At 38.5% G+C, this 21,136-nt stretch overlaps 3 protein-coding genes across 4 annotated transcripts; 2 read left to right on the top strand and 1 right to left on the bottom strand.

Annotated features, from left to right (window-relative positions):
* Nucleotides 1–334: 334 nt before the first annotated feature.
* Nucleotides 335–4,225, top strand: LOC308699404 (uncharacterized protein). The gene is made up of 4 exons (XM_081380183.1): nucleotides 335–755; nucleotides 1,964–2,442; nucleotides 2,567–2,714; nucleotides 2,791–4,225. Exons 1-4 carry the CDS (start codon nucleotides 492–494, stop codon nucleotides 3,880–3,882), a joined length of 1,983 nt encoding a protein of 660 aa, XP_081236309.1. The 5' UTR covers nucleotides 335–491; the 3' UTR covers nucleotides 3,883–4,225.
* A 1,278-nt stretch (nucleotides 4,226–5,503) lies between these two features.
* tarbp2 (TAR (HIV) RNA binding protein 2) lies at nucleotides 5,504–9,488 on the top strand. Its single transcript, XM_081380187.1, has 7 exons — nucleotides 5,504–5,744; nucleotides 6,998–7,309; nucleotides 7,422–7,491; nucleotides 7,757–7,874; nucleotides 7,991–8,118; nucleotides 8,194–8,395; nucleotides 8,532–9,488. Exons 1-7 carry the CDS (start codon nucleotides 5,692–5,694, stop codon nucleotides 8,687–8,689), a joined length of 1,041 nt encoding a protein of 346 aa, XP_081236313.1. The 5' UTR covers nucleotides 5,504–5,691; the 3' UTR covers nucleotides 8,690–9,488.
* Nucleotides 9,189–19,479, bottom strand: tespa1 (thymocyte expressed, positive selection associated 1). 2 transcript variants are annotated; one of them, XR_014031186.1, is made up of 12 exons: nucleotides 19,288–19,479; nucleotides 17,163–17,328; nucleotides 16,400–16,442; nucleotides 15,420–15,460; nucleotides 14,680–14,733; nucleotides 13,782–13,821; nucleotides 13,559–13,654; nucleotides 12,749–12,957; nucleotides 12,095–12,664; nucleotides 11,715–12,005; nucleotides 11,261–11,345; nucleotides 9,477–10,738 (listed from the first exon to the last, which is right to left on the bottom strand). XR_014031186.1 is itself a non-coding variant. In XM_081380184.1 (11 exons), the coding sequence occupies exons 2-11, from the start codon at nucleotides 17,314–17,316 to the stop codon at nucleotides 10,644–10,646; spliced, it is 1,767 nt and encodes a 588-aa protein (XP_081236310.1). In that variant the 5' UTR covers nucleotides 17,317–17,328; nucleotides 19,288–19,479; the 3' UTR covers nucleotides 9,189–10,643. The 2 variants fall into 2 exon arrangements, 1 of the variants encoding a protein (XP_081236310.1); XM_081380184.1 differs by having other exon boundaries at nucleotides 9,189–10,738; nucleotides 11,715–12,664.
* Nucleotides 19,480–21,136: the final 1,657 nt, after the last annotated feature.

Raw genomic sequence — 21,136 nt, forward strand, 5'->3', positions numbered from 1 at the left:
AGTGCAGGAATAGGCGGAAAACCCATAGGCCTAAATGCTTATTTGAAGCCTCCATCTAAAAATACAAAATTTTCAAAAAATTATTTTGTGTTATTTAAAAAATTCTTTAGAAAAAAAAAGATGCATTTTTAATACTCTATAACATTAAAACAGATTTTTTTTAAATAGATTTTTTTTCTTACTTAAATGATGCAATATTCAAAATAAATTAAGCTTTTTGATTAAATAATGTATTTTTCTCTAAAAACATTAGGTAAGTAGCTACAGTACGTGCTGCACAGCGCCATGAACCTGAGACCGCCTCCAGTGCGCAACGCCCCCTACTCACGGTCCTCTTGCTTAAAAGTTCACTTTTGATTGTTCCCCGTCGTTGTCGGCCAATACAGCGTTAAATTCTGGTAGAGCGGTACCAGATTTTATTCAAATCACTGAATAAATCAGAGTAAGTGATAGTGTTACAGTCTACAGTGCAGATCCTCTGCGAAGCCAAGATGACCAAGCGCAAAGGAAAAAGTGCCATTAAACAGGACGACAGTTTGCTGCTCTTGGAGACGCCATCTATAACACCACAGAGGGGATATAAAGAATATGCTGTCCCTGCCATTGTTATCTTTATTTTTGCTGTCGGGGGATCATCGTCACTCTGGTTCTCCATTCAGCAACAGCAAACCATCGACAGTCTGACAGAGACAGTCAATGCAATGCAACTTAGGATAACCAAGTTTCAACAGCAGTTGGGGATGGGTAATGCACAGGTATTTGATTTTGGGATACTCTACAGTTAGTTAACAAGTGTTTTATTTTTTATAAATTAACTTTGAAATGAAAGAAATAAGTTTCCTTACTTTTACGCACAGGAAACAATTTGTGCGTATTGGAACATTTTGTACTAAGCACATAGTACTTGCTCAAGTTTATATATTATGGTGTACATGTATATTATTTGTAATTTGATTGTAAAAAATACTTAATAACAAGTCTCAATGCATGCCTCATGTGCCCTTTGAATATTCCATGCGCCGAATTGTGTCATGTGGCTCCCAGGCCATTAATAGTCTGCAAGATCGTGTTTCCTTTTGCCAGGCTGGCTTGTTTAAAGGACTTTATACAAATGGAATCCAAACCAACATGTAAACGTGAAGATATAAATAAACATGCAAATTACTCCTCCAACTGAAAGGAAGTCAGCACTGCATTAATGATCAGAAATGCAATGTATTAATGTATCACCAATTGTCAAGCAATTTTTCTTTCACTGATGATCATTCGATAACTGCAGTACAAAATGCTGTCTTTTTAATTGAAATTGAATTTAAGAAAATTTCACAATGCTAAATTTCAGTGGTTTTACAGCAACTACACTCAATAGGTGCTTTGTGGAAAACACTCTAGGAAATCTTTCAGTTGGAGGAGCGAGAGGCGTTTTTGGGTACACATTCAATTAAAACCTTATGATGCTTTAAAATGTCAGTGGTGTTGGGCTGTTCAATTGTATTATAATATGATTATAATCAAATTGAAAGTATACATTTTAATTACAGATTTCTTTAAAAACCTTTTTTTAACTCTCTAATCAACTAAAGATCAACACCAGCATTGTTTTTATAATACCTTCCTTATAAAAATTAATAGTAGTGTAATACTAATTATTAGCAATCTAACTGGCTGGCAACAGAGTGTCTGAGCCACTTATAAATTCACCTTATTTTTTATATCCTAAATTATTCACAGTGGCCTTGTATGTAATGATAATCAAATTACTATAACACTGTAGATTGAATGTATGATTGATGAATTTTCAGATGCTGATTGCAATTGTAGATTGACATAACACTGGACTGAACCAACACTAACAGGCAGCTAAGTTAGGCTCAAGAAATGGCTAATTGAATGAAATGTTGCATAATAATCAGATGGATAATTGAACTTCATTGAAATTCAAATATGTTGTCTATATATCTAGATCGCCAATGTGGGTGTTTTTGAGGAGCGTCTACAAACACTGGAAGAGGCCTACACGCAGGCCCAAAAAAAGGCAGACGTCGCCCTGGCCACCTCAGAAAAAATCAAATCTACTGATCTTCAAAGCCAAGTCTGGTCTCTTCAGTCTGAGATGAATGGCAGACTTTCTGAACTCCAGCAAGAGTTTGTTTCAACTGCAGCGTTAAATGCAGTGGTCAAGAATAAGACTGAAGAGATTGAAACTCTGAAGCAGAGGCTTAATTCTATCCTCACTGCTAACACTGAGGTAGCTGTTACCATTTCTGGGCTAACAGACACTGTTTTGGTCACCAAATCACATCTCGACGAGCAGATGTCTACTGTACAGGGTCTCACATCTGAGTTGGAGGAACAAAGAATGGAACTTAAAAGCTTAAAGGAATATTTTGTTAGAAACAAGAAGGCTCTTGAAAGGAACAGACAAGAGGTGATGGACATCAAGTGAGTAGGGGTTTTGTGGGATCATATATAATGGAATTCTCTTTAGCATTTTGGGTCTTATCAATTTGGTGTTGTTACTGATACTGATTATTCCTAATTCATCTTTATTTGGTCTCTCTACCAGGGATCTGCTGGAGATGGAACATACAAGAAGATCCCAAGCTCTTGAAGAGCAGCTTGTGGCTGTCCGTAGGAGTCTGGAGGACCATCAGAAGAGTACTCACAGCCTTCACTCTCACCTTGCTTCCCAGCTTGAGATCGTCCAGAATCAGGTATAGTACTTACGGTTTCGTTTTCTCCATATGTGATCATTTGGGCATTTGGCACAATGTTCTTTATGTATTTCAGGTGGTATCTGAAAGCCAGCAGCCCAGTTCAGAGGAAAATATTCCAGTAGAAACCCAGCAAGTGGAGAGAGCAGCAACTCAGGAGGAAGTTCCAATCAAGGATCAAAAGGATCAAACCGTTACTGAGGAGGAAACTGTAGCCGAGGAGGTTCAAGTTGAAGAAGGGGAGCAAGTGGTACCTGAGGAGAAAGAGCTAGATGAGGTTCATGTTGAAGAAGGGGAGCAAGTGGTACCTGTGGAGAAAGAGCCAGATGAGGCTCATGTTGAAGAAGGGGAGCAAGTGGTACCTGAGGAGAAAGAGCCAGATGAGGTTCATGTTGAAGAAGGGGAGCAAGTGGTACCTGTGGAGAAAGAGCCAGATGAGGTTCATGTTGAAGAAGGGGAGCAAGTGGTACCTGAGGAGAAAGAGCCAGATGAGGAGGATCAGTTCCACAGAGAAGAACCTGCTGAAGAGGAAGCCGGTGTGAAGAAAATTCCTGAGGAAGCTGAAGTAAAAAGAGATGCATCTGAGGAGCAAGTAGTAACTGAAGAGGATGAACAAGCTGATGAGGTTCCATTCCACAAGGAAGAAGTTGAGGAGGAAGCAGTAACTCAACAAGATGAAATACCTGAGGAGCTGCAGGTATCTGACGAGGAGGAACCAGAGGAGGAGGTTCAAGTCCTGGGGGAAGAAGAAGTTATTGAGAAGCAAGTAGTAACTGAGGAGAATGCGAAACATGAGGAAGTTCAGATCAAGGATGGAGATGCTTTTGAGGAGCAAGCACTAACTGAGACGGATGAAATAACTGAGGAGATTCCAATCCAAGAAGAAGAAACTCTCATGGAGCAAACAGAAAGCATTCCTTCTGAGGAAGACCCAACTTCCACAGAGGAGAAGATGGAAATTGAGGCAAGTATGGTCGAGGCTGTGGAGAACTTCTCACAAGATCATGCGGTTGAAGATATCAGTCAGGAGGAGACACCACAGGAGCCACTAGATGAAACTGTGAATCAGAAAGACTTTGAAGAAGATGTGCCAGACTCTGAGGAGGAAGAAGAACCTGCTGAGGAAGAACTAGATGAAAAAGACATTTCAGCCAATGAAAGTTACTAAGATAACGATTCAAAATAAAAGACTTTTTCTGAGGACTTTAAATGATCCCAATTCCCCACTGAATTACGTGAAACATGATACTTCACATTTGTTGAAATGTTCCTCAGTCTTACTTTGTACTCAAAAGTGAACTTTGAACCTAGCAGCGATTTTTCAAATCCAGTGATGGATTTGGTTTTCTAGTGATATCTTGAATTGCTCCGTTTACACTGAAAATGTAGAGAGGGTTGATATTGTTATACTAGGTTACACATTTAAAGAATTGCATTTCATACCGTGGTTTGCCAGCTCACTAACCTCAGGAGTGTCACTTAAATAAAACTGCTTTTTATGTTTTTTACTATTTCCATTTCCCTCCCTCTCTTCTGGTGTTTAGTTGTCAGTTGAAATGGGACACGTGCTGTGTGTGTGTTTATTTGCAGCTCTTAGGTCAGGGGTTCAGGAATGTGGCTCTGATCTTGGGCACTGGGGACATGTGTGTCCCATTTGTAACTTTAGTGCTGATTTAACCTGAAAGATGAGATGTGTTGTGCCCTTAAGCAAACCACAATTCATGTTGAAACTGAAATGAAATGAAACATTTTGATTATCTACAGTTGAACAGGAATAGAAGTGATAAATGAGAATACACCAAGATTTAAGAATAATACCAAAAAGGTATGCATAATATGCCTGCAAGATAAATCTAATCAGCCTGACTTTTCTGTCTGTTTCACCCTGTTTTCTTCCTTTTTGGTCTTTGAGGCTACAGGGGTTGAAGTGGAGAGAAGTTTTTGCTTCTCTGCACACTTCTGTTTTAATGTACACTCTATGTATGTGAGTGTGTTTCTTGGAAAGCAGCCTAGAAAGGGTCCCTCTTTTTTGTTTTGGAGAGAGGGCCCGAAAGGGCTGCCTTCAGCCGGAAAGTGTCCATAAATGGACTTGTCTCACATTCTATAAGAATGTAATGTATATTCTCATTGGTTGGCTGTTACACCCCCCTGAACCCTGCATAAATGCTGATGTTTGCAAGTAAAAGCAGAGAAGGTCGGTGAACACCAATTGGCTTCATGTTCCTGACTCTCCCAGGCCTGTAATTCTTTTCAATCCATGAAAAAGGAACAAGACTGAGAATGAGAACTATTTGAGAATTTTAAAATAGTTGTATCTCAGCCAAATATTTTCCTATCATAACAAGTCAATAACAATGGAAAGCTTATTTATTCAACTTCCAGGTGATGTATAAATCTCAATTTCTTAAAATGTACCCATATTACCCATAAACCGACTGGTTTTGTCGTCCAGGGTCACGTATATGCATTTAATATAGAAAATACATTATTTTTGCAATGCACATATATACCTCAAACATACAATATTATGGGAAAGGCAGAATCTGAAGGCAAATTTGTTTTATTGAATCAACTTAAAGCCAGTGAGTGAAGTGGACCATATTCTGATTATCATCAATTAAGATTATCATAACATTAATTTTAAATGATCTTAATGACGGTAAAAAAATGCTTTATGAAATGATTTATTTTCTTTATCTTTGTGAAATATGACCCGGACATGTTTTTGACAGGCTTCGTGGCATCCGTCAATGTCGAGACTTTTATTATGAAAAATAATGGCCGCCCTTGTTGTCCGCTTCATAATTCAGTTCGCTTGTAATGTGTAATGCGGGAAGGTGTGAGAGAGGGGTTCACTGTCTCCTCGTGCCTCAGTCTTCCCCGCACTGAAACTTATTAATGATACCAGGGGGGTTACAGTCACCTCGGGGGGTTTCTGCAGTCCGAAGCAAGTCAGCTCTCTATCTGTTATTGGGGAATGAACGACGAGAAAAGCCCGGATAACGGCAAGAGAAACTCTGGGTATACCAGGTAAAAATGAACCACTCACCAGCTTTTAGCCCAGAAATGACTACAACAAACAGATTTGTTTTTATTATTTTGTAATAAAGAAAAACGAATGGCAAGACAAACAGAACCCGTGTTTCCTGCCTTCCAACACACTTTGAATGTAACGTTAGAACATTCGAATTACTAAAATCGATCCTTCGAATCACTGTCTAAAGACTGGAATACACCGCACATCTTCTGAACGAATCTGAACAGATTTTAAAATACCTGGCATCATACACCTGCCGACTTTGTAAATGGTTACAGAGGAAAAACTACGCATCATACAAAACGACTGAGGACACACACCACCAAGTTAGTGATGAGGAGTCGACTCCAAAAGAGTTGATTCATCGACCTCGATTCTTAAAGGGCTAGCTCACCCAAAATGTAAAAAAAAAAAAAAAATCCCATTATTTACTCACCCTCAAGCCATCATAGATGTATATGACTTTCTTCTTTTAGCAAAACACAATCGGAGTAATATTAAAAAATATACTGGCTTTATAATTGGAGTGGAGCCTGAGTTTTTGAAACTCTAAAAAGCGCATCATCCATCCATCATAAAAGTAATCCATACAGCTCCAGTGGGGTAATAAAGGCCTTCTGAAGCAAAGTGATGCACTTTTGTAAGAAAAATATCCATATTTATAACTTTATAACCTATAATCACTGGCTTCCGGTAACGGTCGTATTGTGATCTCTCACATGATACACCTAGGATGGCTTGAAGGTGAGTAAATTATATGATTGTGTCAGAGTCGACTCCAGCACAGGAATCGATTGTCATTAATCAATAAACTAATTAAATTTAAATAAATACGTTTTTGAAAAAAAAGAAAGAAAGAAAGAAACAGCTCTTAGGTCAAAAAAAGGTCTAAACTGATCTCATCATCAGTATTACTGTATAATTCGAATTGTTGAATCACTGTCTACATCGAGCAGTCAAATTAAGGATGTCCAAAATGCAGCTCACTAGGTTTTAAGACAAAAAATGTGATTTTATATGATTATACAATACATACTTCTCTAGATACGACCCTGAATCTCTGGCATCTTGTTATTTTGATAAATGACTTTTACTTAAGCTTGTACTGTTATTGTTTAACACAGGGTAGCGATGCATACCTAGTTGTGTGTAACTGACAGAAGTATCTTACCTGAAAAACCAACTCATTTAGAGTCTGATGCTGTAACATCCTTCTCCATGTGTTTTTATGTTCCTCTGTTCACAGTATTGAGCAAATGCTGGCTGTGAACCCCGGGAAGACGCCCATCAGTCTGCTGCAGGAATATGGAACGCGGATAGGCAAGACTCCAGTGTACGACCTGCTTAAGGCTGAGGGTCAGGCCCACCAGCCCAACTTCACCTTCCGTGTGTCTGTGGGCGACATCAGCTGCACCGGCCAGGGTCCCAGCAAGAAAGCTGCCAAGCACAAAGCTGCCGAAGCTGCCCTGAAAATGCTGAAAGGAGGAATGCTGGGAGGGATCGAAGGAAATGGGATGGAGGGAGAAGGGTTTGTCGGAATTGATATGGAGGGAGAATGGTAAAGATATGATTCTGTGCTTGGAGTCCATTTGAACAGAAACGGCATTACATTTGGCATACTCTAAAAAAACAACATTAACAGAGGTTTCTCTCTTTGCGTCATGTTTTAGCTCTCAGTCAGAGATGAAATCATCCAATTCAACACAACAAGCTGAGTGCAATCCAGTTGGAGCTTTGCAGGTGAGCGATCATGATCAAGATCCTTGGCCTTCACTGAACTGCAGATTTAGCATGTGCTTTGTACTTCATAGACTACAAGTCAAAGGAAAGAGGCCTGTGTGTGCTGCTTTTTGATGTAGCAATTAAGCATGCATAATATATTGACTGATATTCTTGTTTTTTAATTATTAGCGTCAACCACTTTAGGCCAATATTGGAAGCAGATAAAATAAATGTTGATAATCAGCCATAAAAAATAATGCCAAATAAAATGCAATTTCCACAGGAACTAGTAGTGCAGAAAGGCTGGCGTTTACCCGAGTACACAGTCACACAAGAATCTGGACCTGCACACCGGAAAGAATTTACAATGACCTGCAGGGTGGAGAGATTTGTTGAGATAGGTACGTATTTCTTTTTCTAAATTTCTAAATATGCAACCCTTTCAAAGGATGAAATGTCTGTTGTTTTGATGTTTCTTTGTCAAAACAATTTTTAATTGTGTTACATTGTTTTGAAGGAAGTGGCACGTCAAAAAAGCTTGCTAAAAGAAATGCAGCGGCAAAGATGCTCTCTCGTATCCATGATGTACCAGTGGACATGCGGAGCAGCCATGAGGCCGAAGCAGAAGAAGACACCTTCAATACGGTAAGATGGGGATTATGCTGTATTCAGTGTGGTTTCAAGAACTTGCCTGTTTAAAAATGCATCTTCTTTCAACAGCAAATGGGCGGCAGACTAGAGGGAGGGAAGTCTAAAGGTCTCGGCTGCACGTGGGACTCTCTGCGGAACTCCGCTGGAGAGAAAATCCTGCAGTTGCGCTGCCATCCTCTCGGCCAGCCCGACACCAATGACTCCAATTTCTGTTCTCTGCTGAATGAACTTTCTGAGGAACAACGCTTTGATGTCAGCTACCTGGACATAGGTGAGATATTGAAACCACGAACTACTTTGCTCATGTGAATAAGCAAAACGAGAGCCAGCCTTAGTGCTTGCTCAGATTCGGAAGATGGATGTCTTTTAGAAATGTAATCTTATTTGTACTTTATTTGTTCACTCAGAGGAGCGCAGTTTGAGCGGCCTTTACCAGTGTCTGGTGGAGTTGTCCACACAGCCGATCACCGTCTGCCACGGATTTGCCTCCAGCCTGGATGCGGCACGTGCCAGCGCTGCCCACAATGCCCTTCAGTACCTCAAGATCATGGCAGGGGGGAAATAAGCCAGAGCAACAGCTCACCTGTAACTTTTTGTTTCCCAGGGTAAAATAGGAAAATCAGGTGAATTTAAGTTTTACTCCTCTACCACCAGTTCTGTGACGGGGTAGAATGCACTGTTTGCTTGACACAGTAGATGCACTTCAATGGTCTGCAAGGCTTAATGGTCTGTTGAGTCCCAGTTGGAGGACGTACTGATTGCATCATTTTCTCCTTGAATATGACACACACAAAAAGTCTACCCTTGCTCCACAGTGTCTCCAAACAAAGACTGGGTGCACTGTTCATTTGAAACCTGAGGACAATTTCTACACAAATAATTTGCCCAGAAGTCTTCAACTTTTAACTTTCCCTCTGATTTTCTTTTTTCATTTAAATTATGGCATAGATACTGTATGGACTTGATGAATTGATTAAACTAAAATAGATGGCATGACTTCTTTTTTTTTTTAACTTTGTAAATATTTGACTTTTGTATATTTTAATTTCATCATTTTTTTTTTTAGTAATAGAAGTTAAAAATAAAGTCTTTTTCTCTCCGCCATTGAAGATATATACTTTTTAATATGAGCCTGACAGTTTGTGGTAAATATCTACCTCTGTGTAATTGTTTCTGCCTCCCAGGCTTCATCATTACATTTGGACTGGCAAAGATTGAACTCTGTAATTTTCATATTCAGTATAATAGAATTGATGACCAACAGTAGTACTGTGACAACATATGTAATTTGTAACAAATTGGTTAATCTGTAATCTATTGGATATTTTATCTTGAACAATAAACTTGAAATTGACATTCTTTTGTATTTATTGTGGCGTTTAGTCATTTAACAAATTCAATTCATCTTAGACAACAGTATATTACTAGAAAGTGTGTATTAGAATGTGGTCTTGTTGTAATAACTGAACATGCTTTATTGCACCACAAGGGGGCAGTAGAGATGACTTTTAATGTCTACAATGTCAGTGGTTAATCTGAAGAAGAATGTTCATGCTAATACACCATTTGAGACATGCTGCTACAAACTGAAACCGCTTGTTTTGTGTTCACATATTTGTGTAGAGTTTCAGGACTTGGCTTTAATGACAGCTGTTTGGAACAGGTTTGGGTAAAGTGAGTTTCAAAATATTAGTATTCAAATAAGTAACTCTTGTCTGATAACACACCAGCCAACCAAAACTCCATAATTCAAATAAATTATGTATTACTATAGACTAGTAATTACAAATAAAGGCAACATGTACAGCCGCTCACTCATATGAAAAATAAGACCAAAAAGTGCACAGAGTGAAAAGCCAAACACAAATATAGCTAGTTAAAAAACAGAAGTTAATATTCATCACTGTAGGCTGTTGGTTTACACGTTAAAGTCAACATGAAAGCAACATTAATGCATGCTCCAGGGGCCAGTTGCATGTCTTAAGAACTTATGATACTAGCAGTTAGTAATCTATTTTTTTATGTATGAGACATAAAAAAAAGTTATGACCAGTCTTAAAGGGTTAGATCACCCAAAACTTTTACACATTTAAACACTGATCAGCAAACATAAACAGAAGCTTAAAGGAATAGTTCACCCAAAAATGAAAATTCTGTCATAATTTACCCTCAAGTTGTTCCAAACCTTCTCTGCTGAACACAAAAGAAGATATTTTAGAAGATATTTTGTGTTCTGATGATGGAACGACGTGGGTGAGAAATTAATGACAGAAGTTTAAAAATGAAAAAAAAAAATGAGATGACTAACTTTCAAGATTAGTCTAGCAGTTTGTGCAACCAGCCACGGTCTTATTGTGCATGGTTCTTCTGTACAGGATATTCCAATGAAAAAGTAAATCCAATAAATTCCTGATGGATAAAACCACTTCGAAAAATGTATTTGCAAACACCATTTCATGTTGACTTAAAAGGTATTAGTAGACACACTTTGTGCTTCTTCATTAGCCTAAGTTTTGATGTTATGTTTTCTCTGGGGTGAAGAGGGAATGGTGCACATCCTCTTCAGCATATCCACTGCTGTCTGACTGAAAACTGTCCCCTCGCAGAGGCGACGCTGGGAAAGAGAAATGATAAATGTGTAAGAAAACTGATGAATTTAGGCAGTCAAGACACCCAGACAGCAACATAGTGTCAGTCCAGATCCGGCCCACATCTGGTACGCGTGGAATCCACTATGTTGCTGTCTGGGCACCCAATTCTTTTTCAACTGTTTCTGTGAACAAAAATGATAGTTCGCAGATATTCTTGCTACTTCCTGTTAGGTTGTTTCCCCATGAAATGTTTTAGCGATAAGGCAGAAAAGATAAGCTGATTAGCAAATTCTTGCATTTCACTGCAATGTATTTTTAACAAGTCAGCACAACACCTCCCTTTCTCACCACATCAACACATGCTGCTTTCTGTGAACTTGTAAGGGTGATTTTGCTTATTTTGGTGATAACACTGCATGGCTGATAAACCGATATTCAGTTGACTTGGTTTTACTTAACTGAAAAATAATTAGTCAAATAAGTGGCTAAATATTGCCTCACATATTCTAATCATGGTAAGATTCTAGTCTACTCATGTTACTTACATTTGGAATGCTGTGCCGAAACAGACAATGCGACTGTGGAGCAGAATTCTGATGAAGTGGCTTCCTCTTCCTCTGCACTGTGAACCTGAATTGAAACCCTATACTTAGTGATAACACCACAACAGTATAGAAAACTAGATGTTTACATTGGCAGAGGATAATGTCAGTGCTGTTTTCCTTAACTAAACTCTTGCTAAGGTGTTCTTTATGGTTTTTAAATTCCTGACCTGAAGTAAGAGCAGTAAAAGTGTAAAAAAGTTTGCAGCATTAAAAATAGCAACAAGCTGCATTGTAATCTCTATGCAGAGGAGGGACACGAAGAGGAAGTTTGGAGGTGAATTCGTCAATAAAGAGTTGAGTAATATTCTGTTAATGACGTCTTATGGGAGAACTCGTGTGGGCAAGCTTTTGCTCTTGCCATAAAAATGCATTAGAATGATAGGAGATATCGTACCTCTTCCAGTTCAAAGGAGTTGCCTTGTTTGCTCAGGTTTAGTGGTTTTACTGGGCTTAGGTACCTCTTGATGTTGGATGAACACTGCTCCTGTGTGTCTCTGTTGGGGAGGGTTGTGTCGTCCTCCCATCCAGTGACTGTGATCTGACATAACGACTTGTGCAAATTCATTGCGTTAGATTGTCTTTCATAAGATTTATTTGTCGTCTGGTGCTCAAAAGGTGAGTCTTTGGCATCCATAGTATTTGTCTCTAAGCAGCGGTAAGGTGCCTGATTGACACATTCAACAACCTGAGGACATATGATATCGTGAGTAATGATAGGAACAGGTTTCACAGTAACGTCGGATCTATTCGAGTGAAGAGAAGGCAGGGAACCACCTTTGGACTCCATGTCTGTTTTTGGCTCCTGGCAAGGTGTACACTCTGCTAATGTATGCCTGAGGTTGTGTATGTTTTCGTTTGTCGTCTCGGATAGTGGATGACAAGGTATAGGCTCAAAATAATCAGTCCTTTCAGTGTTTTCCTCGTATGTCTTCTCCTCAAGTTCTTTCTTGCTCTCTACAAACCAGTCCAAGTCTTGTTCCAAATCATCTACCTCCATTTGAAGGCATAAATCTTGGTCATTAGCATCGTCATTTTCTGCACTCTTCTCAATTACACCTGACAGACTATATTTACGCTTACGAGGTGAATTGCTTGGTGACGTGGAGTCCGAGCCACGGGATCCCGTGTACAAGCACATCTTGGAGATAGTGTCTTTTAGTCTTTCAACAGGAGAGCGCGGTTCACTGCGGACACTGGTTCGAGACATGGTCCTCTCCACGATCGGGGAGCTGAAGGTTAACTGGGGTGGCGCAAGCTTCTGAAGTGGCGTTCGGGACACGTGGGAGTACAGCGAATAGAAGGCGTTGGCCATCGCCGTCAATGCCTCTACTTGTCGGAAACGACCTGTGCCAAAACAAGATGAGCGGATGTGACAATGTCTCTAAAGTTGTAGTGGGAGCAACATTCTGTAACTCTGTGATTCCTTACTTGCTAATGAAAGACAAGGGTCTTCCTGGCGTATCCTGGTGAGTTGGGATTCAAGGAACAGACGGAAATTGATGCCTCTGAGCTGGGACGGAAAGTTGAAGAAACGGACTGGGATGCGGGCAGTCACCTGTGGTTCCTCGCAACCGAAACCCAGCTGGAAAAGGGTCTCTTCTGCATCGTCGGCACGCATCTGAAGGACCTCAGACACACTGGGGGATTTTTTTAGACATCATGAAAAGCAAAAGATATTTTTTAAAAAGTATGTGCGAGAACTGTGGTTCAGGTAGACATGCACAGAATCTATGCCCACGGAATTCCAGTGCCTGTCATTCACAGAGTTCTACACATTCTTCATTCCTTGCATGTTTATTGGCTGGATAATTTGCACAATTTCATGATGCAGATACAAACAGGAGTGTAATATGTCAGTCCAAGGAATTTTGTTTATGTGAGAAATGAACAATTCAGAAAATGTGAAGAAAAAAAATCAGCTTCAGGGTTGGCCTTATCAGTAAGAGCCACATATTCCACATGCAGGTTATTGTCATGCGAGTGGCATAAATGTACTACTTAATTATGCATCACTCTGCATTTGCAACCACTTTTTTGAGTTTTTCCAAAACCATTTACAGTTTACCTTCATCAGAAGAACAAATCAGTTTTAAGACTCTTAAGCATGAAAACAAAATGCACAGTGGAGGAAATCGTTTTGCTTATTCCTTGTCAGGCACTAAGCAGGTAACCTTCATCCAATAGGCCAGCTAAATGAGGTATTATTTGGTCCATTGATTGCCTTAGCCATGCCCTTACCTGGAAGCAGTCCTGCTGGTAGTGGTTGAGAAGGCACTGGATGCGACACTCTGGCCCATGTTGAACAATGGCAGGTTAAGCTTCTGTTGAGGAGTGCTGTTGATACACAAATAATCAGTGTAAATACAATGAAAGAAGGGATTTAGAAGCATAAACGAGAAACCATGAGCCAGAGAATGAAGGTGGTGAGTCAATGGTGCGGCAAAGTCAACCTGTTTCTTACCTAAAATGTGGCGCACCTGATGCAGCATATAATGCATTGGCTGTGAAATAAATAATAGCAGGTATAAGTGAAGGAAAGAAATGTACAATACCCTTCAAATTTTTGGGTTCACATTTTTTTTCTGAAATTAATACTGAATACTGAATAATTAATACTAAATATTTCATGCATATTCCCATCATGCATTTTAAAATATATAATTTTTTTTAATAAATATTAATATTAAATTGTAAAAGTTTTTAATAATATTTCCCCAGTTTTTACTGTATTTTTGATCAAATACATGCAGCCTTGGTGAGCAGAAGTCTTCTTTCAAAAACATTTTAAAAATCTTCAACTTCAGACTTCTGGTAGTGTATAGCTTAAAATAAACACACTCCTGTCCCAAGAGACCATTTATTCATTACTTCCTGTATCTGGCCTTGTGCAAGTGTGTTACTTTCCGAAGGTAGGCCTAGAAATTTTGTAAAAGTGGCTCATTATAATAAACAAGATGTGCAGGAGAGTGAGGGGAGGTTCGCTCTAAAACATAAATGTAGTGCTGCTTCGTACAGTATACAGTCACTGCCATCAGACCGACTATGAGACCCTTACTGACAAGTACAAGGAAGTCACTCAAGAAAGATGTTTGACATTACAAAGAACCCAATTATTCTAAATTTATTTAGGCGGCACAGGGGTCTGGCACAAAACTGCCTTTAATTAGCAGTTAGCCAATATGTTGTGGAATATAATGCATCGAGGGTTGCTAACAAAATGAATATAGAGTTCAGTTTATGTGAAACTATTAGTCATTCAGCAGACATTTTTAGAAGAGAACTGCTCTTCTACATTGTTAAAACACTTCCAGCTGTCATTATACCTGAGTTACTGTTGCTATTGTGTTGCTTCTACTCACCTTCTGCACCCAGACTCAGATCATCCTCAAAACTGGTGCCTATCCTCAAAGGGCCTGTAGGGTTACATTTGACAATTTTAGGAGGATTTAGACGTGTCACACTGGTAAGCCTGCACAGAATCGGCACCTGCCGAGGTCTCGAAAAAGCACAGATTTCTGCAAAATTCGAATGGACATCGTTCATTATTTAAAGCTGTACACATCCCGCACCTCTTGCGTGTTTGTTTTTAAAATATTTTAGCTAATTTGATCATGTTTTTATCTATGAATTTGATCTATAATACAGTTTAACACAGTCTTTAATACAGTCAAATAATTTGGATTTTACTGTACAATCATCCTGTAAAATGTGGAAAAAAGTGTACTGTATGTACATTATGAGGACCCAATGTCCTTATCATAATGTATTGTGTATTCAGGTTTTAGGCCACGCCCCCTACATTATAAAGACATGCTAAACTTTTTTTTTTAAATGTAAAAATGCAGAAAATATTCTGTGACGGTTATGTTTATGGCTAGGTGATAGAGAATATCATTAGCTCAGTATAAAAACCATTACACCTATGGAATGTCCTCATAATGATAGGTGTACCAACATGTGTGTACAGATTCTGTGCAGGCCTACTCGACATATGTAAAAATGACATATTTTGCAATTCTGCTCTTGGATGTGCAGGTTTTGTAGTCAAGAACTACTTTTTCAAAGAAAAAGCCAACAACTTGTTTCGCCTTCAACCCACCTGTTGTTAGGTGACTGCTTTTGGCAGGACTGGCTTCATTCCTACAGATAAGATGGAGAAAAGAAAACCGAAAGAGAGCGAGAGAGAGAGCGAGAGCGAGAGCGAGAGCGAGAGAGAGAGAGAGAGAGAGAGAGAGAGAGAGAGAGAGAGAGAGAGAGAGAGAAAGAGAGAGAGAGAGAGAGAGAGAGAGAGAGAGAGAGAGAGAGAGAGAATTCACTTTTATCAAGTCTGAATAAGCACAGGTCTGTGGGCGGGTTGTGGGCATGCAGAAAAATACTGCGATAAAAATAGAAACAGACACGCACATAAGACGTATTTCAAATCCTTGTGGCAGTATGTACTGGTAGCCCTTATTAAACAAATGTCAGAATGATAGATTATTAGATATTTTGCTGCTTGTCACAGAGACAAAAGTCGCTTTCCAAGCTCTGTGTTGTCTCGCATCTGACTACTGCTGCTGTGAATGTGAATAGATATCCTATTTAATTTACAGGCTTTGCAGAATATAATTCAATTACCTAAATTATGTGCATTTAATGTTAAAAAAGTTTTTTCCATTCCTAATAGATTGGAAAAAAATGTGTTGATCCTTATTCTTGGAAACACTTTCTTTGTGGCTTCTCTAGGAACTTGCAAAGCCTAAACAGTGAGAAACAATAGCAATAATGTCAAGTTTTTCTGCGGTTTCCTGATCCAAAAAAAAAAAAAAAGGAAAACAGATTCTTCCTCAGCACAATCTATAAATAGAGAAAAACAATGTAACTCAAATATTTTTTCACTAAAAGCTTTCAGGTGAAGGTACCTTGTGGAAACATGGTCTTTGACCCTCAGAGGTTGTTAATGTTTTTTTGTTTTTTTAACCTTCATGACCGTCAGCAAACAAGTTCAAGAACATTTGTGGTTTTCCATTCACTTGCTGTTATTGTATTACAATTGAATCACAATGACTGGCTTTTATAGAAAGACACACAAACACTCACCCACAACCTTGGAGCCAGGTTTCAATCTTTCCTGCAGAGCATCCTGTGGAAACAAAAAGACGCACATAGCGATCTTAGCCTGTCTGTTTGAGGATGGGTGTGTGTGTGAGAGAGAGAGAGAGAGAGAGAGAGAGAGAGAGAGAGAGAGAGAGAGAGAGAGAGAGAGAGAGAGAGAGAGAGAGAGAGAGAGAGAGAGAGAGAGAGAGAGAGAGAGAGAGAGAGAGAGAGAGGTGTAAATTAGCTTTCTGGTTTTGGAGTTTATCTGGTGGCAACCATGTTCTGTTTGTGGTCTATCCTTTATCTCTCACAGCAGCAGTTATAATGTGGCTTCATTTAGAAGTGGCATAATTCAAAGTAGCTGCAATACAATTTTATTAACATTTGAATGCCAAATAACCTCCCGATCTATTGCTGCACATCTGATAATGTTTTGCTTATTACCAAGTAAAGCATGCAGTTGTCCCAAAAAGAATATTTGGACTGCATGACTATCATTAACAAAATATCAGGCCAAGTGGTGTTTTAGTTAAATAAATATAGCACAAGTGCAGTTTTCAAGCAAAGCATTTCACTAATGAAATAATTTTCATAATTTCATAATTTTTCAATAATTTACACAAAAGTAAAGCCTTCTAAACACTTAATCGTCCTGGTTGTATGTAGTTTTGAATTACTTGGTTAAGAAGAAATGAGATATGCAGCTTCTTTCCATATTATAGAGCTATTGAGACAGCTGAATGTTAAACATTAACCTGGTGCTCACCATCCACAAAGACGTCATCTTGGAGAGAGAAATTAGGCTGCTGTTCTGCTGTTGGGCTGCGGTGTTCTGCATCTCTTACGGTAAACTTGCGGCGGCTGCTGCTGCTGCTGAGCGCCCACGCCTGTCGCCTCTCCATTTTCGAAGGACTCTCCATCTCTGTGGCCACCTGCCATGAAAAAGCACTTCTTACACAGGATCATTTAACAAAAAAAATGGGAAAATGTTGCAGATGGTTTTGAAGTAAAATATATGCAGCAAAATAGACAAAAATAAAACCAGAAACAAATATAAACTTTGTTCAAAATAAAAATATTACATTTTTATTTGTAGGCTTTAGCACTTTTCACAATTCACATGTTTCAAAGCAGTTTTACAGAAAATCATGATGTTGATGTGTATAATAGCCTACATTAGTGCTAGATTAATCGTAGAGATAGAATTTTCACGTTCTTTCCAGGACTGTCATTTAAAATGAATAATCACAAATTAAGTTTACTTTTATACCTCAAAAATTGAGACCAACATCTTAAACTATAATCATCAGGAGCGTTGAGGTCATGTATAGATCATTATTATTAATCATTATTATTCACAGCAGCGCCATCTTTGATTTTTAAAATGAAGAAACGCTATGGCTGTGAGGGATAGACATAGGCCTACATCTCTTCAGAGGGTTGTACTGTTTTTTAAACGTGTTTCTAGAGTGTTCTGCTGACAAAACACTGCAAAAATATATTTCCAAAGAATTTCAGTAAACAAAAAACTCCAGACAATATAAGCTGTGGAAAATTATAAGTGATCTATGAGCTTTATCATATGCCGCTTTTTTTTACAACGGATGCCATTGAAAACACAGTAAGTCACAGCGTCGCTTTTATACCCGTCATAGCGCTGCTCTGAATAAGGATTAAGATAGTGTTTTAACTCCTCTGTGGGCTCTAATGTTTAACTGGACAGTGTGCAAACTAGACTTTCTGAAATGTACATTCATGAATTTTCAGGAAGCGACAGGTTTCGCGCAACGCAACCCAAATTGTTTCTAATGTCCCTAGCAATGATTCATATTTGAAACATAGTAAAAATTATAATAGTCATGTTTATGTTTGCCCAATATTTGTGAAAAAGATCTTGACGAAAAGTCTTTAAACGCTGTTGCTATGGTTACATGTGAACGTATAGCATCAATGTAAGGTCTATAGACCTTATTCAAAGCAGCGCCATCTTTTTTTAACGGGAATGAAAGTGAGGCTGTGAGGGATGGATATGCATCTCTTCAGAGGGTTGTACTGTTATTTAATGTGTTTTTGGATTGGTCTGCTGACGAAACACTGCAAAAATATCGTTCCAAGAAACTTCAGTAAAACTCCAGACATCATGAGCTGAGGAAAACTATAAGTGATTTTGGAGTTTTATGCTACAGTTTTTTTGGGGTTTTTTTTTCGGATGCCATTGAAAACATCGCTTTAATTGCCTACTCATGGCGCTGCTCTGAGTAAGGTCCATAGATGAAAATCATAGACTGTAAAAAAATTCAAATGAAAAAAGTGAAAATACACAACTAATAAGGCTATCTAAAAGACTTTTAAATCAAAAACTACAATTTTGTCATATATGACAGTGTTTTGTCAGACAATAGCCTATGTTTGTGAATATGTTGTGAGCTGCTAAACGGTTACTGACTGTTCCTCACATCTTTATACCGAAGGTGATACGCCCCCTGGCTAGCTTTTACTAAAAATGTTTAAAGGCAAAACTGAAACACAGCCTACCTATATCATATAGGCTGTCCAAATATTACTTTAAAAAAAAAACCTTCCTTCCTCATACAAACCCTGCATAATTATCTCAACCTCTCCATTCGCACTCTGATTTACATAAAGACAGCTTGCGTTATAAAGGAAATCACGCGCAAGCAGAAATCGCGTTCGATAGAGGAACACCACATTTCCATATCACTTTCACATAAGATAACGTGATATTTTTTATAAGTGGATTATATTCTGAAGTGCCTTAAACACACACACACACAGAGAGAGAGAGAGAGAGAGAGAGAGAGAGAGAGAGAATACGGAAGTTTATAGTTAGTCTTTTCTAAATGATGGTTTCCATTGCGCATCAAGCCTACCTTAAAAAGTGCCTCGATCAGTCCATTCTCATGGCAACGGCATAATTCACCGCTCTGATGTCCTGCATCCCGCTCACACTCTCATCTTAAAGGATGTCCATCGCAGAGGTATAACAGAAGGCAGATTGAGAGCCATGGTCGATTGAGCCGCCAACGCAAACTTTCATGACGCGCTGTTAGCTAACTGACGGAAGCGGTAGGAGGAAGATGTGCTGAGAAGAATAGAAAGAGTACTCTGTTGTGGCCACACACTGGTGTAGGAAATACTGTTACACACCATTTACAGAACGAGTTTTATCGATTGAAGCATAGCAGACATGTGCATGATAAAATCGAGGCATAAAGGCTACTTTCAATTAAAACGCCACTTGTTTTAAAAAGATCTGTATCAGTTTTTTGTTTGATCTGTTTTTGTCATAGGCTGTCTGTTACTGTGGATTTGTGAAGCGTATGTGTGACATTGTCATGCTTTACTGTAAAATAAGTGTTAGATTTGAAGATATCAGTGACACTGCCAGTAAACTGCAACTGACACAGCTAACTTTAACCGTTAGGCACCATCAAAACTGGCAATTCGTCTTTTATGGAATATTGCATTATTCATTATTAATTATTTTTCCATGCATATCAATTAATGTGCTCTCACAACCCTACTTCTCTACTATTCTCTACTATTATAAAAAATAAAAAATAAAAAAAAAATAGGCAAGATATCCTGGCTTGCTCTCTCTTCCACTGTCGCCCATGTCTTTTTTCTTTCTTTTTTGCAATATTAAAATATACAATCTTAAGCTTTGAGGAGGCAACTTTGATATTTCAAAAGAGTGGAGTGGGTAGAGGGAAAGGACAGGGAAGCGGTGAAGAGCGGAGGAGGGAAAAGAGATGAAGGGAGAGAAATAGCAGAGATGTAGGATGAGGAGCGAGTGAGAGTGCTAGGCATTGAAAGAGCAAAAGGAGAAGTGAGCATGCAGGAAGGGTGGAAGAGGAGAGTTGAGAGGGAGCGAGACTGAAGAGGCTCAAATGGGATAAGAGCTACTCTGATCATGTTATGAAACACAGAATAGAGGGTTCAACCTAATGTGAGCAGACCAGTCTGGCCACAATTTCATCAAAAAAGAAGAGGAATGTCATAAGTATGCCACGGCCAAGAAAATAATCTGTGTAAAAAGTTTCATAACACAGTAAACGTTCAATAAATTAAGAGGCTAGACAGCTGTAGTCATTTAAAATGTTTTAAGTTCGGTAAAATCTGTAAATGATGCTGCATATACTGTACAGGTGCTGGTCATAAAATTAAAATATCATCAAAAAGTTGATTTATTTCAAGAATTCAACTTAACAGGTGAAACTAATATATAGACTCACATGCAAAGTGAGATATTTCAAGCCTTTATTTGTTATAATTTTGATGATTATGGCTTACAGCTTATGAAACCCACGAAATCAAAAATTAGAATATTACATGAAATCACACAGTAATACCATGGTCATTGAACCAGGTTTTGGTTCTTTTGGCAGTGTGGGCAGGTGCAAAATATCTCAGCTTGAAATATCTCACTTTGCATGTAATGAGTCTATATATTAGTTTCACCTGTTAAGTTGAATTCTTGAAATAATCGACTTTTTGATGATATTCTTATTTTATGACCAGTACCTGTATATTACCCTTTAAAAGTTATTTAAAAAAAAAAATAATAATAATACTTTTATTCAGCAATGAGGCATTAAATTGGTCAAAAGTGGCGGTAAAGACACCCATTAAAGATTTTCTATTTTTTTCTTCTTTCACTTTTTCCACAAAAAGTCATTTTCAGCATTGAAACTAAAATGTAATCAGTAATTCCAAAAT

The sequence above is a fragment of the Scardinius erythrophthalmus genome, assembly GCF_964197995.2.
Source record: "Scardinius erythrophthalmus genome assembly, chromosome: 12".
NCBI lineage: Eukaryota > Metazoa > Chordata > Actinopteri > Cypriniformes > Leuciscidae > Scardinius > Scardinius erythrophthalmus.